General features: G+C 47.3%; 1 protein-coding gene across 1 annotated transcript in view; it reads left to right on the top strand.

Annotated features, from left to right (window-relative positions):
- RAPGEF5 (Rap guanine nucleotide exchange factor 5) overlaps window positions 1-13,220 on the top strand; it is a 245,354-nt gene that overhangs the window by 191,203 nt on the left and 40,931 nt on the right. The window contains exons 12-14 of the mRNA XM_051852807.2: window positions 4,314-4,392; window positions 8,250-8,394; window positions 10,395-10,492. Of these exons, the coding sequence (XP_051708767.1) occupies window positions 4,314-4,392; window positions 8,250-8,394; window positions 10,395-10,492 (322 nt within the window). The remainder of the gene's footprint in view (window positions 1-4,313; window positions 4,393-8,249; window positions 8,395-10,394; window positions 10,493-13,220) is intronic.

Raw genomic sequence — 13,220 nt, 5'->3', positions numbered from 1 at the left:
ACCCCCACAGGGAACTAACACTAAAGAGAGAAGGTTCATTTTGGCTGACGATTCTGCAGGTTCACAGACCAAGATCAGAAAGCCCCGTTGGCTCAGCATCTGTTGAAAACCTCCCTCTGGCAGAGACAATGCTGTGTCGCCTGGCCAGAGGGAGCATGGGTACCCACGGTGTCCAACGCAATCCAACCTTTTTACCTCCCGGAAGTTCAGCCTCCAGACACCATGCCTGCATTTGGTTCCTGCCCTCAGTGAGACTTTGGGGACCAGTTCTTTAAACACAAGGCCGTGGGGGATGCTCGAACTGATATCTGGACGCTCACAATACTTTTATACTGGAGCAGTGTTTCCTGTATTCACAAGGCCCTTAGAAAGTGCCATCTTCAACTGGGATGAGGGAGGATAGAACCAAAAGTTTCTCCTTGGGTGAGCCAAGGATGTGAGGTGGATTTAGTGATTGAGTCGATGAAGAGAATTTCAAGAAAGGTTTTCTGTATATGAACACCTAGGTATTCAGAGTTAGAAATCAAAATGAGTAGCTCCTTTGATTTCTGAGTGTGGCAGCTGTGAATCTGTTTAAATGAAAGACACTTCTATAAACACAAAAGTGCTTTTCTGCGTACGGTCTTAAATTACTATTAATTAAGTGCGATGTAATATAATAGATCATTATAGTGCCTTAATATGGGTGCCAGTGGATTTGTTAGTCCTTCTAAATGGCTGTTGTGGGTTAATAGTCTTCAGAGGATCATTCACGTAGCCTTTGTGGTTCTAAAAATAGCTTGGTACCCTGGGGTAGCCTTTGCCAAAGTTCGCCTGTTATCAAATGCACTTTTATTTGAATGTGCCATTTCGATGTTTTTTTATTCATATCATTCAATTGCTTTCAGAATCTGCATAGCAAAAAATAGCAATGTTGAAGAAAGAATAAAAGCAAGCTCTTTATAGAGAGAAATTTCAGTTATAAAGAGAAAGACGAGTTAGGCATATTGGGCGTCTGTTCTATTCATTAGAATTTTTAACTGGAGATGTTTTCATGTCGCCTCATTGTTTTTATTTTAATTAATATTTCTATGGCAGAGAGCTAATTAGGTAAATGCTGTTGAATATTAAATATGGTAGCAGCTTAGAAGAAAATAAGCATTTCTGGGTCAAAGCCCTTAAGAAAATATTGTCATATGTGGGCCAGTTAATTGAATTGAGTGCCAAATGCGCCTGCCGTCATCCAGCTAGATTCTTCCCGTGACTCAGTTCATTATCTAAGGTTGCTCTGGAATGAAATGACTGGTTCTGTCCAAGTTAATGGTGTTCTTTTTCATCTCAGCTCCTAATGAAGTAAATCTTGATTAGAGAATAGCTCTAACCTCATTCAGTGCAGCCAAGTGTAAGGACAGCCCAAAGAATCTGAACGTGTGTGTCACACCCAGCGTTCTAAATGCTGAGCGTGTGGACGTCTCAGTGCTGTCCCTGGGGGCTTCTGCATTACGGCGTGTTGGTGGCCACAGCGCGTGAGAGACTGTGGAAGACCCCAGCATACATTCGCGGCCACTCTGTCGTCCTTGCTGCCTGCACCTGACGGTGATGCAGAGCCGCGAGGTTGAGGATTTTCATCAGTCAGCCACCCTTAGCACGGAGGACTTGACCGCTCGCAAGCACCTCTGGTCAGCATCATCCAACAGCACTAGGTTTCCAGTTGTATTTCCAAGATGTCCCAGAGCTTCAGATATGTGTGTGGTTGGCTTCCATTTTGCCTCTGTTAAAAACCGATAAAAGGCACGCACTGTGTATTCCAGATCTTCCGCTGGTGTGACTGCTGAGTGACGGTGCTGAGGTTGGCTAGGTGGGGAGTAGGTCTTTCTGTGCAGGTATTCGAAACTTAGACTCACGTGGACTCCAGGAGGAGGCTCCTGGCTCTTCTGGGAGTGCAGGCTGTCCACTCACCTGAGATTATCTCATCAGCTTCCTTGTGCCGGGTCCAGCCACTTCCGTGTGGAGACTTGCTTTTGTCATAGAATAATACAAAGTTTAGACCAGCGATTGCTAACCTATTGCCATGTGATAAAATGTTAGACATTTGAATGTGTTTTACGTTCTGGCTGCCATGTATCCAGTTTATTATTTTATAAGTAATCCTGTTGCTTCTCTTAAGTATTTTAAAATATACTTTTTGGGAAATATTTTTATTTAATATTTTAAAATATGTATTTTTTTTTTTACTTATTTGACGGAAGAGTGACAAGGACATCTGCCATTTACTGGGTCACTCCTCAGATGGCCACAGCAGCCAGATTTGGGCCAGGCCAAATCCAGGAGCCCAGAACTCCACCCAGATCTCCCACATAGGTGGCAGGGACTCCGTACGCGAGCCGTGATCTGCTGCCTCTCAGACACATTAGCAGGAAGCCGGATTTCAAGCAGAGGCAGAGGCGGGACTTGATCCCAAGCACCAGATATGGGATGCGGTCCCAGATGGTGGCTTCATCTACTGTGCCACAATAATAAAGGTTTTTAAAACCCCTTCATACTCTTTATTAACACATCAGTTTAGTTTCAAGTAAGGGCATCTTGCAATTAAAAGTGTTTCTTAAAACATTACCGGGGCAAGCATCACGACACAGCAGTTAAGACAGTTTGGAACCTGGCGCCGCAGCTCAATAGGCTAATCCTCCGCCTTGCGGCGCTGGCACACCCGGTTCTAGTCCCGGTCGGGGCACCGGATTCTGTCCTGGTTGCCCCTCTTCCAGGACAGCTCTCTGCTATGGCCTGGGAGTGCAGTGGAGGATGGCCCAGGTGCTTGGGCCCTGCACCCCATGGGAGGCCAGGAGAAGCTTCAGATCAGTGTGGTGTGCCAGCCGTGGCAGCCATTGGAGGGTGAACCAACGGCAAAGGAAGACCTTTCTCTCTGTCTCTCTCTCTCTCACTGTCCACTCTGCCTGTCAAAAAAACATTAAAAAAAAAAAGACAGTTTGGGTCACCACATGCCGTATTGTATTGCCTGGGTTCAAGTCCCCCCTCCACTTCTGACCCAGCTCCCTGCTAATGTGCTCTGTAGGAGGCAGAAGATGATGGATCAAGTACTTGGGTCTCTGCGGCCTACATAGGAGACCCTCTTTCTGTGTGTGTGTGTGTGTGTGTGTGTGTGTGTGTGTGTATGTGTCGCTGTCTGTATATGTGTCCTCTCTCTCTCTCCCTGTGTGTATGTATGGGTGTCCTTGTCTCTGTGTATCTCTCCTCTCTCTCTCTCTCTCTCTCTCTCTGTCTCTGTCTCTCTGTCACTCTGCCTTTCAAATAAGTAAAACTTTAAAAACATAATTCCATTTGCAATCTCTTAACCTGTTGTGGATCAGGGTTATCTTGATGGCCTGGAACCAAACAAAACAGAGAAATAAAGCAAGGAGGCTGGAACTCCTTCCGGGTCTCCCACCAGGCTGCAGGGGCCCAAGCACTGAGCCACCATCTGCTGCCTCCCAGGATGCATTGACAGGAAGCTGGGTCCAAAGTGGAGCAGCTGGCACTTGGATAGGGGATATAGGCTTCCCAGCGGCACCTGCTGCACCACAACACCTGCCCCTCTACCTCGCATTCTGCATGTAATCTTTTCTATGATTTTGGAAACTCTGTTGGAGGTCAAAGTTTGCCCGCTTAGCAATTCCATAGTCTGTGTAGGATGGGCTTTTCCAAGAACATGCAAAGCAAAGAGATGATAAAAAGTTGAGCCTCTTTTTGTGGGTGGGAGAGGGGTATTTGGAAGGAGCTTCATGTGATGCACGGCCCTCGCTCTCTACTGTACCTAGCCCGGCTCAGCCTCTGTTGCCCACAGTGGGGAAGTTACAGGTGCTTCTGAGGGATAACAGTGAATGGCCTTGGACCTCGTCTTGTCTTCTGGGTTTTATTTTCCTTTGTTCTTGCTCTAGACTGAAGTAGGTCGCTTTGGAAAGCCATAATCTGTTAGAACAGGGAGATTTTGTTCCCATAAGGACCAGAGGATGTACTCAGAAATCTTACAGGTTTTTTTTTAATCTATTACTAATGCACTGGTCTTCCATAGCATCTTGACCCACAAATATAAATGATATTTTTGGCAAGGGTTGGGGGAGATGATAACTGTTATTTGTTTAGAGAAACTTGCAAGAAAAAATAACTCATTGCTTAAGGCCTTCTGTGTCAAGATGGTCGCAAATGGCAACTCTCAGCAGTAATCTATTTCATGGTTAAAATTCTCCCGTTCCACCCCTACCACCCGCACCATCATTTATCCTATTTCTGCCCTTCCCAGCAGTGCTCTACTTACCTGTGTGTGTGTTCTTCTTCCGCAGAGACCCTGCTCGACGACTTCCTTCTCACGTACACCGTCTTTATGACGACCGATGACCTGTGCCAGGCGCTGCTCAGACAATATCCTTCTAGCCCTCCTGGACTTCGTGTCACCTGCCCCCCTGGGGGTTACCCCACATCACGCATTAACTGCCCTTCTTAATTTACACAGCCCCCCAGAGGAGTGCGGCTGTGGTAAATATTAATGCAGCGATGTCCAAGGTGAAAGGTGAAATGAGATGGAATAGACAACGGTGGGGGTGGGGGGGACGCTGTCTTCACCCTCTGTGCCAGGGAAGAATTGACCTGTTCATATGATGTTTGCTTCAGATCCATGCCTCCCCATGGCTTGGAAATCTGGAGGCAAATATTGGGTCAAGTTCAGAGTGCAGCTCCAGGTCCTGTGCGTTGACAGGTGTCACCCAGTGAACGGGCTCAGGGGAGGAGCCATCTGCAGGAGTCAGACCATCCGCACGGGAGCTGGGCGAGTGTGTTATCATATTCCTGGGCAGTGTCGAGGCCTAACCTAGTCGCTGGGGCCGACTTAGGTTTTCAGAGCTCTTAGGATGATGGATGTGTTCCTGGTTAAAGACCAGTTAAGGGAGCCTTAGAATTTCATGGTTTCGCTGGAAGAGATGCAACACAGAAACACCGAGATGCCTGAAAGCAAAGCTTCGTCAGCTTAGGAGAGTCTCCAGATGGGCTTGCTTTGCAATCTTTATTTATATTTTTTTTTTAGATTTATTTATTTATTTGAAAGGCAGAGTTACACAGAGAGAGAAGGAGAGGCAGAGAAAGAGAGGTCTTCCATTTGCTGGTTCATTCCCCAGTTGGCTGAAGTGGCCAGAGCTGCACTGATCCAAAGCCAGGAACCTCGAGCTTCTTCTGAGTCTCCCACACAGGTGCAGGGACTCAAGGACTTGGGCCATCTTCCACTGCTTTTCCAGGCCATAGCAGAGAGCTGGATCGGAAGTGGAGCAGCCGGGACTCGAACCAGCGTCCTTATGGGATGCCTGCACTGCAGGCGGTGGCTTCACCCTCTACGCCACAGCAGTGGCCCCCGCGATCTTTTAAGAAGGTGTTTTGGAAGCAGTGAAGCAGCCTGCTCACTGCCACATTTGTATTAAACCAGAGATTCCACTGTGGCTCCCACAGTAAGTTTGAAAACAGATTGCGGGGCCGGCACTGTGGCACAGTGGGTTAACACCCTGGCCTGAAGCATTGGCATCCCATATGGGCTTCGGATCAGGTCCCAGCTGCTCTACTTCCTATCCAGCTCTCTGCTCTGGCCTGGGAAAGCAGCAGAAGATGGCCCAAGTCCCTGGGCCCCTGCACCCACGTGGGAGATCGGGAAGAAGCTCCTGACTCCTGGCTTCAGATTGGCGCAGCTCCATCCATTGCGGCCAATTGGGGAGTGAACCAGTGGATGAAGAACTCTCTTTCTCTCTGCCTCTCCTCTCTCTGTGTAACTCTGCCTTTTAAATAAATAAATAAATCTTAAAAAAAAAAAAAAAAAGAAAAAACCAGATTGCTTCCTGTGCATACTGTAGTTCTGAGACCTGAATCTCATCAGGTCATTTGAATTCTTTTCCTGCCAAAGAATTCCTCCATGTCTCCCGGTCTCACAGCATGTCCCTCTGTGAAGGGATAAAAGAAAACTGCAACAAGGGCAAAATTAAAGTAGCATCTCTTAAAAATATGCACATGGGGATGGTATTTACTTTTTTGCAATTTGCTGTCTGTGCTATGACCAAAGCTAAAGGTTATTTTGAAACTTTTGTCATCTTGAAACATTATTAGTCTTGATTTTAAAGAATTTCCATAATAAATGAAGTTTTTTTCTATAGCTTCCAAATGTAAGATTCCTAAGAAAATTAGCAATGATTACAGAGTTTTGAATTTCTGCTTCTTCAAGTGTGTTTTGGAGAGAATATCTGTGGGCTAATTTCATTTACATTTTAGTATTAACATACTTTGAAAGCAAGTACCATTTTTAAGTAGTGTAAATTATGTTTTTATACAAATTCAGTACCTTCAAACTGTTACACTTATGACCCTAACATAATTTGTGATTAACATTTAATAATTCAGCGTCTCACAGGATGTCCCTAAATAATCTCTCTTTTTAAAAAAGATTTCTTTATTTATTTGAGAGGCAGAGCAGCAAAGAGAGCAGGAGAGACAGAGAGAAGAGAGAGCCCTCCATCTACTGGCTCATTGCTTATATGGCTGTGACAACCGGGTCTGGGCCAGGCCAAACCCAGGATCCCGAAACTCTGTCAACTCCCACATGCCTGGCACGTTCTTGGGCCACCTTCTGCTACTTTCCCAGGCATCAGGCACTCAAACCGGCACTCAGATATGGGGTGCCAAAGGCTCAGCTGTCAGCTTAACCCACTGCCCCAACCCTAAATAGTCTCTAAGACTTACTTGAGCACTATGTGTTACTCAAGCATACATTTCAGTCTTTGGCTAAGACATTGTATGGATGGATGTTAATGGAGAGGCAAGGGGAGAGAGAGAGACAGAGACAGAGAGGGAGGGAGAGGGAGATGGAGAGGGAGAGGGAGAGGGAGGGTTTCCATGTACCACTTAATTCCCCAAATGCCTGCAATGGCTGGGATTGGCCAGGTTGAAGCCCAGATCCAGTAACTCAATCCAGGACACCCATGTGGGTGACAGGGACCCAACTACTTAAGCCATGTCCTGCCGCTTCCCAGCGTATGCCTTAGTGGTTAAGTGTTCCTTTGTATTATTTCCATTTTCTGTATTAGGGGTACACACTCATGTTTTGCCGTTGCTTGATTCCAGTAGCTTACAAATGTCGCTTCAGGTGTGGGGACACTGAGAAGGCATCAGGGAAGAGTTAAAATCACCTCTGTGTAATGAATGGAATACTGCCTGGCCCACAGCTAGGAGGTTAAATAATATTATTTATGATGATAAAAGCTGAAATATGGCTCTAATCTATGACTAATGTCCAAAAATCGTGGGGAAAAGAAAACACCTTGGACCACTGCTTAGAAGGTGGTAGCACTGGAACGGGAATGTCATCTTCACTAGGATGTAAAGAGAAACATCTCACATTAATACGCAGGCCATATTTTTTTTTGGAGGTTGCATTATTTCACAAAAGGCAGAGTGTGCAAAAATACAGAAACAATCATGGGGAAAGAGTCCTGGCTTAAAATGTTTTAGATTTCATGGGTGTTGATAATCAGTGAAAGGGGTGAGAATTTCAGGCAAATTTTCATGTAAAACATCTTAGCTAGGGTCCAGCGCTGGGGCTTTGCAGGTAAAGCCACCCCTGCAATGCTGACATTCCATACGGGCACCAGCTTGAGTCCTGGCTGCTCTACTTCCCACCCAGCTCCCTGCTAATGGCCTGGAAAAAGCAGCAGAAGGTGGCCCATGTGCTTGGGTCCCTGCTACCCACATGGGAGACCCAGAAGAAGCTCCTGGCTCCTGGCTTCAGCCTGGCCCAGCCTCTGCCATTGTGGTCATTTGGGGAATGAACCAGCGGATGAGAGATCTCTCTCTCTGTCTCTCCCTCCCTCTGTAACTCTGACTTTAAATAAATAAACAGATCTTTAAAAAAAAAGCCTTAGCCAGAGCAAGCATTTGGCATGATGGTTAAGATGGTGGCTGAGTCACCTGCATTCCATATTGTAGTGCCTGGGTTCTGAGTTCGAGGCTTGGCTCTGCTTCTGGTCCTGTTCCCTGCCTGGGCAGAACTTCGTGGCTGACCACTGAGGGTACTTGAGTCATTTTCTGGGTTTACTTCTGTTCTTCCAAGCGCACCCCTGCACCCTCGCTGTGCAGTGTCCCCCCCATGCACAACTGTACACCTGCAGATTATCTGCTAACCAAGAGTAAACGGGGTCTGTCCGTATCTCTTGATTTCCCACAATGTCGCATTCTTTCTTAACCATCTGCACCTATTCTGCTAAGAAGTATCAAGGCAAGGAAGAAACCTCGGACGTTCCGTGCCGGAAACGGAAGGTGCTGCATCTTGTTTCCCAGTGGATCGCGCTCTACAAGGACTGGCTGCACGAAGACGAGCATTCCAAAATGTTTCTGAAGGTAATCTCACGCTTCTGCACAGGCCGCGATGTCCCACGGTGGCTTCTGTTTTCAGCTTCACAGCTCACAACCTCATTTGTAGGTCACAGTCATTCAGCTTTTTTTTTTTTTTTGTCAAGTTCTGATTCAGGGGAGGCATAAATTCACTCTGATGTCTGAAGCCAGGTGTTTCCTCCCATTCTCTGTTGCTGTTGCTTGCCTGATTTGAACAGCATGACATACAGCCCCTGGAGTTGATAGGATCATTAAAAATACATCGATAAATGCTATCTTCCCTTTAAAATATAAAACCAGCAAGACATGAAAATAGGCATGTTTCCATTCAGGAGTTTTTGGGAACGTCCAGCCTGTGGGCCCTATAAGGTTCACAAGACCATTTGGTCTGGCCCTGCCAAGGCACCACAGGTCAGACTTTAAATTCAGTAAATCTGTAACAGGCTCATTTTTTTAAAAAAGATTTATTGTTTGGAAGAGTTACAGAGAGAGGTAGAGGTAGAGAGAGAGAGAGGTCTTCCATCTTCCTGTTCACTCCACAATTGGCCGCAATGGCCTGAGCTGAGCTGTTCTGGAGCCAGGAGCCTCTCCCGCGTCTCCTATGTGGGTGCAGGGGCCCAAGGACTTGGGCCATCTTGTACTGGTTTCCCAGGCCGTAGCAGAGAGCTGGATCGGAAGTGGAGCAGCTGGAACTTGAACCAGCGCCCATATGGGAAGCCAGCACTGCAGGCCAGGGCTTTAACCTGCTGCGTCACAACGCTGGCCCACAGGTGTCACTCCCCCATTCGTGGAGGAACGACACAGGACCCTGCGCTGCTCCCTCACCCGCTCAGCCCTCCCCGGGTTTGCTGCTGGTTCTTCCAGGGTTGGCTGCTGACCCCTCCACCTCCGTGGAGGGGCGGCTCCCCCTGCCACTTTCCCCACTTCCGCAGGGGAGCGGCACACCACCGGCCGGCTCTCAGGGGCTGCTCAGATGTTATCCGGATGTTCCCTTTAGATGTTCCCGGTGCATGTTGTCTCTCTCCTCCTTTATAGTCCTCTTCCACCAATCCCAACTCTGCTACCCACACGCCGAGCACGCTGCTCTCCTCCAATCAGGAGCAGGATCAGCTCCTGCAGTTCATCAAATTGGCGAGAGGCAGCTGTATAGAAGTTGTTTACTCCCTTTCAGCGCCATATTGTGGGAGAGCAGATGCATAGAATAAGTCCTAATTCCAGTAACTTAGTCTAGTCCGAGTTGCTCCCCACACACAGGCTCATTTTTAAGTTGATGATTTTATATGGCCCACAAATGATGTTATAAATATCCAAGTAGCCCTCAGCAGAACAAAGGTTCCCCCTGCAAATAAATAGACTTTTTTTTAAAAAATAAAATGTTCTCCATGTCAAAGGACAGAAATTAGCATTTTATATAGCGTTCAAGTTTATTAAATTTCAGGATGTATTAGAAAATGTTTAACTTTCATGAGCTTCAAGGTTCGTGTGGCCCCCAAACTTCATATCTAACTGAACTTTCAGTAACTTCTTATTTGCTTTGAAAAGGCTGCGTGTTTGGCTTAGAATTGTGGAACTCAGAACTGCTTCTGCAGAACAGGAGAGGAAACCTTATAAAGTGTCCCAGTGAGTCAGGGAGCCTTTCAGAAGCTCGATTTATAGGTTGTCTCAAAATGACTTAATTCAGCTGATACTTTGCCTCCCAAACGGTTGTATGGTCGTACCTTCTTTTGAATATGAGGTTATGAGGTAGGCTTAGAAATCTTGAGTAGCCAAGCCAGGGACTCTGTAATTCCCAGCGTTGTCTACTGCAGCCCCTAAAATCAGCCAGTGAGCCATGGGAGTTGAGCGATGTAAGGTTAGGAGATGTCACTGGTACCTGATGAAAGCACTGTGCTGTCCCAGGGTCCACGGGGCTCACTGGGCAAGACGGCCACTGGCAAGTGTTCATCCGCACGACATGGACATTAAACCATTTCAGCTGCCACTTGTCTTCTCCCCCTCCCCCACAGACCATATACAGGAATGTCCTGGATGACGTCTATGAATACCCAGTACTTGAAAAAGAACTGAAAGAATTCCAGAAGATCCTGGGAATGCACCGGCGCCAGTAAGTGCTTGCGTTTCCTGACTGTGGTGAGTGGAAAATGCAGCAGCGAGTGCGGTAGGGTTTGGGGTATCTCATCCTTCCCGCTGCTTTTCAGCATCTTGGGTCTTGGTTTCCTCTCGGTTCTTTAGCCTTCCTAGGAGCATGATGTATGTTATGTTTGTATGAGCACGTCATGTATGTTATGTTTGTATGAGCTGGCTAGTTTTCTAAGATTCTGCTTGATGTGGTCAAAAACACCCTCCTGGGTGCGTGAAAAGATTATTCAAGAAATTATTATTTACTTTAAAACTCTGCCTGTCTGGCTTGGAATCTGGGGACTTGTACCTGGTTTTCCATGGACTGGAAGAGACTTTCTAAATAGGGCCCAGAGAGTCAGGAGACCTTTGAGAAGCTCAGGGTTCTGGTTGCCTGAAGTTTCTTTATCAATTAGAAAGATGAAAGAAAGCCGCTTACTCCGGGACTCTTGGAGGGCCCACGTGTCTCGTAGGTATCTCGCGTTCATCTCTTGGGCTGACAGCACCTGGCTTTACTAGAGTCACCACTGCCTCTCCTTATTAACTTTGATAAATGAAAGCAAGTTGTTATCCAGTCTTCGGGTATAGCTGCAGAGTTCACGTAAAGGGAAAGTATTCCAGGCTGGTGTTGTGGTGCAGTGGGTTAAGCCACTGCCAGTGCTACCCACATCGCATATGCGTGCTATTTGAGTCCCAGCTGCTGCCGTACTTCCAATCCAGCACCCTGCTAATGTACCTGGGAAAGCAGCAGAAGATGCCCAGGTGCTTGGGCCCCTGCACCCACGTGGGAGACCCTGTTCCAGGCTTCTGTCTTTGGCCTGGCCCAGCCCTGGCTCTTGCAGCCACTTAGGGGGTAAAGCAGCACATGGAAGATCTCTGTGTGTGTGTGTGTATGTGTGTGTATAAGTGCACCTCTCATAGAAAATGTTGATTTAGGCCTTTCAGATTACTGATAAGATTTGAACCCCTAGGCCAGCGCCGCGACTCAATAGGCTAATCCTCCGCCTTGCGGCGCTGGCACACCAGGTTCTAGTCCCGGTCAGGGCGCCGGATTCTGTCCCGGTTGCCCCTCTTCCAGGCCAGCTCTCTGCTGTGGCCAGGGAGTGCAGTGGAGGATGGCCCAAGTGCTTGGGCCCTGCACCCCATGGGAGACCAGGAGAAGCACCTGGCTCCTGGCTTCGGATAGGCATGGTGCGCCGGCCACAGCACGCTGGCCGCGGCGGCCATTGGAGGGTGAACCAATGGCAAAAGGAAGACCTTTCTCTCTGTCTCTCTCTCTCACTGTCCACTCTGCCTGTCAAAAAAACAAAACAAAACAAAACAAAACAAAAAGATTGAACCCCTAACTTGATTTTAGGAAAAGAAAACGCCATTGCAAAATATGTAAGCTTGTGCACATTGAGAAATTCAGACATCAGTTGCAGGGTGTATGTTGTGGTGCGGTGGGCTAAACTGCCACTTGGAACACTCGCTGCTCCATACAGAAGCACTGATTTGAGTCCCAGCTGCTTGTGCCTGGGAAGCAGCAGGTGATGGCTCAACTACGTGGGTCCCTGATTCCTACCTGGTAGACCAGGACGTAGTTCCTGGATCCTGGCTTTGGCTAGGTCAGGCCCAACGGTTCCAAGTATTTGGGGATTGAGTGGGTGGAAGCTCTTTCTCTTCCCATCTCTCTCCTTCTCCCTCTTCCTCTCTATCACTATGCCTTTCAAATTAAAAAAAAAAAAAAAAAAAAAAGGCAGGACAGTCAGATGGACTTGCATGTTAAAACCGTGCGTTGGAAATGATTGTTGGTCTTTTTATCAGTATGCATTGTATTAAGTTTCCATAGCCTAAGACAAATGTGACAATGTGCACCAATAAATGAAGCAAAAGAGAAGAAAATGAGAACTTTGCATCAAAATAATCCTCTCCCACATGGAATTTGCTCTGTGCTGTAGGGCAGACCTGTTTCAGTGGAGAATGTTAATTCCTGGCTTAATAGATTCAAATACTTTAATGAGATTTACTGCATGCCATTTAAAAACTTACCTAAGAAGGGGAAATGATAGCTTCAAATAAGAAAAAGGATATTAAGATAGGGTTCTTGGGGCCGCTGCTGTGGAACAGCAGGTAAAGCCGCCGCCTGCAGTGCTGGCATCCCATATGGGTGCCAATTTAAGTCCTGGCTGTTCCACTTCCTATCCAGCTCTCTGCTGTGGCCTGGAAAAGCAGTGAAAGATGGCCCAAGTGCTTGGGCCCCTGCACCTGTGTGGGAGACCCAGAGGAAGCTCCTGGCTCTTGGCTTTGGATCAGCGCAGCTCTAGCCATTGTGGCCATTTGGGGAGTGAACCAGCAGATGAAAGACCTCCCTCTCCCTCTTTCCCTCTTTCCCTCTTTCTTTCCCTCTTTCTTTCCCTCTTCCCTTCCCTCTTCCCTTCCCTCTTCCCTCCCTCTTTCCCTCTCCCTCCCAACCGCTGGATTACTTCCCAAATAGCCACAACAACTGGAGCTTATATGAAGCCTGGAGCTTCTTCCAGGTCTCCTACACAGGTGCAGGGGCCCAAGCACTTGGGCCATCTTCCTCTGCTTTCCCAGGCCACAGCAGAGAGCTGTATCAGAAGTGAAGCAGCCGGGACTCAAACCAGTGCCTAAACAGAACATCAGCACTGCATGTGGCAGCTTTACCCACTATGCCACAGAACCAGTATGTATGTATGTATGTATGTATATAT

The sequence above is a fragment of the Oryctolagus cuniculus genome, chromosome 16, assembly GCF_964237555.1.
Source record: "Oryctolagus cuniculus chromosome 16, mOryCun1.1, whole genome shotgun sequence".
Taxonomy (NCBI): domain Eukaryota; kingdom Metazoa; phylum Chordata; class Mammalia; order Lagomorpha; family Leporidae; genus Oryctolagus; species Oryctolagus cuniculus.
Note: the sequence above shows the minus strand (reverse complement) of the source record. Positions and strands in the feature narration are given on the sequence as shown.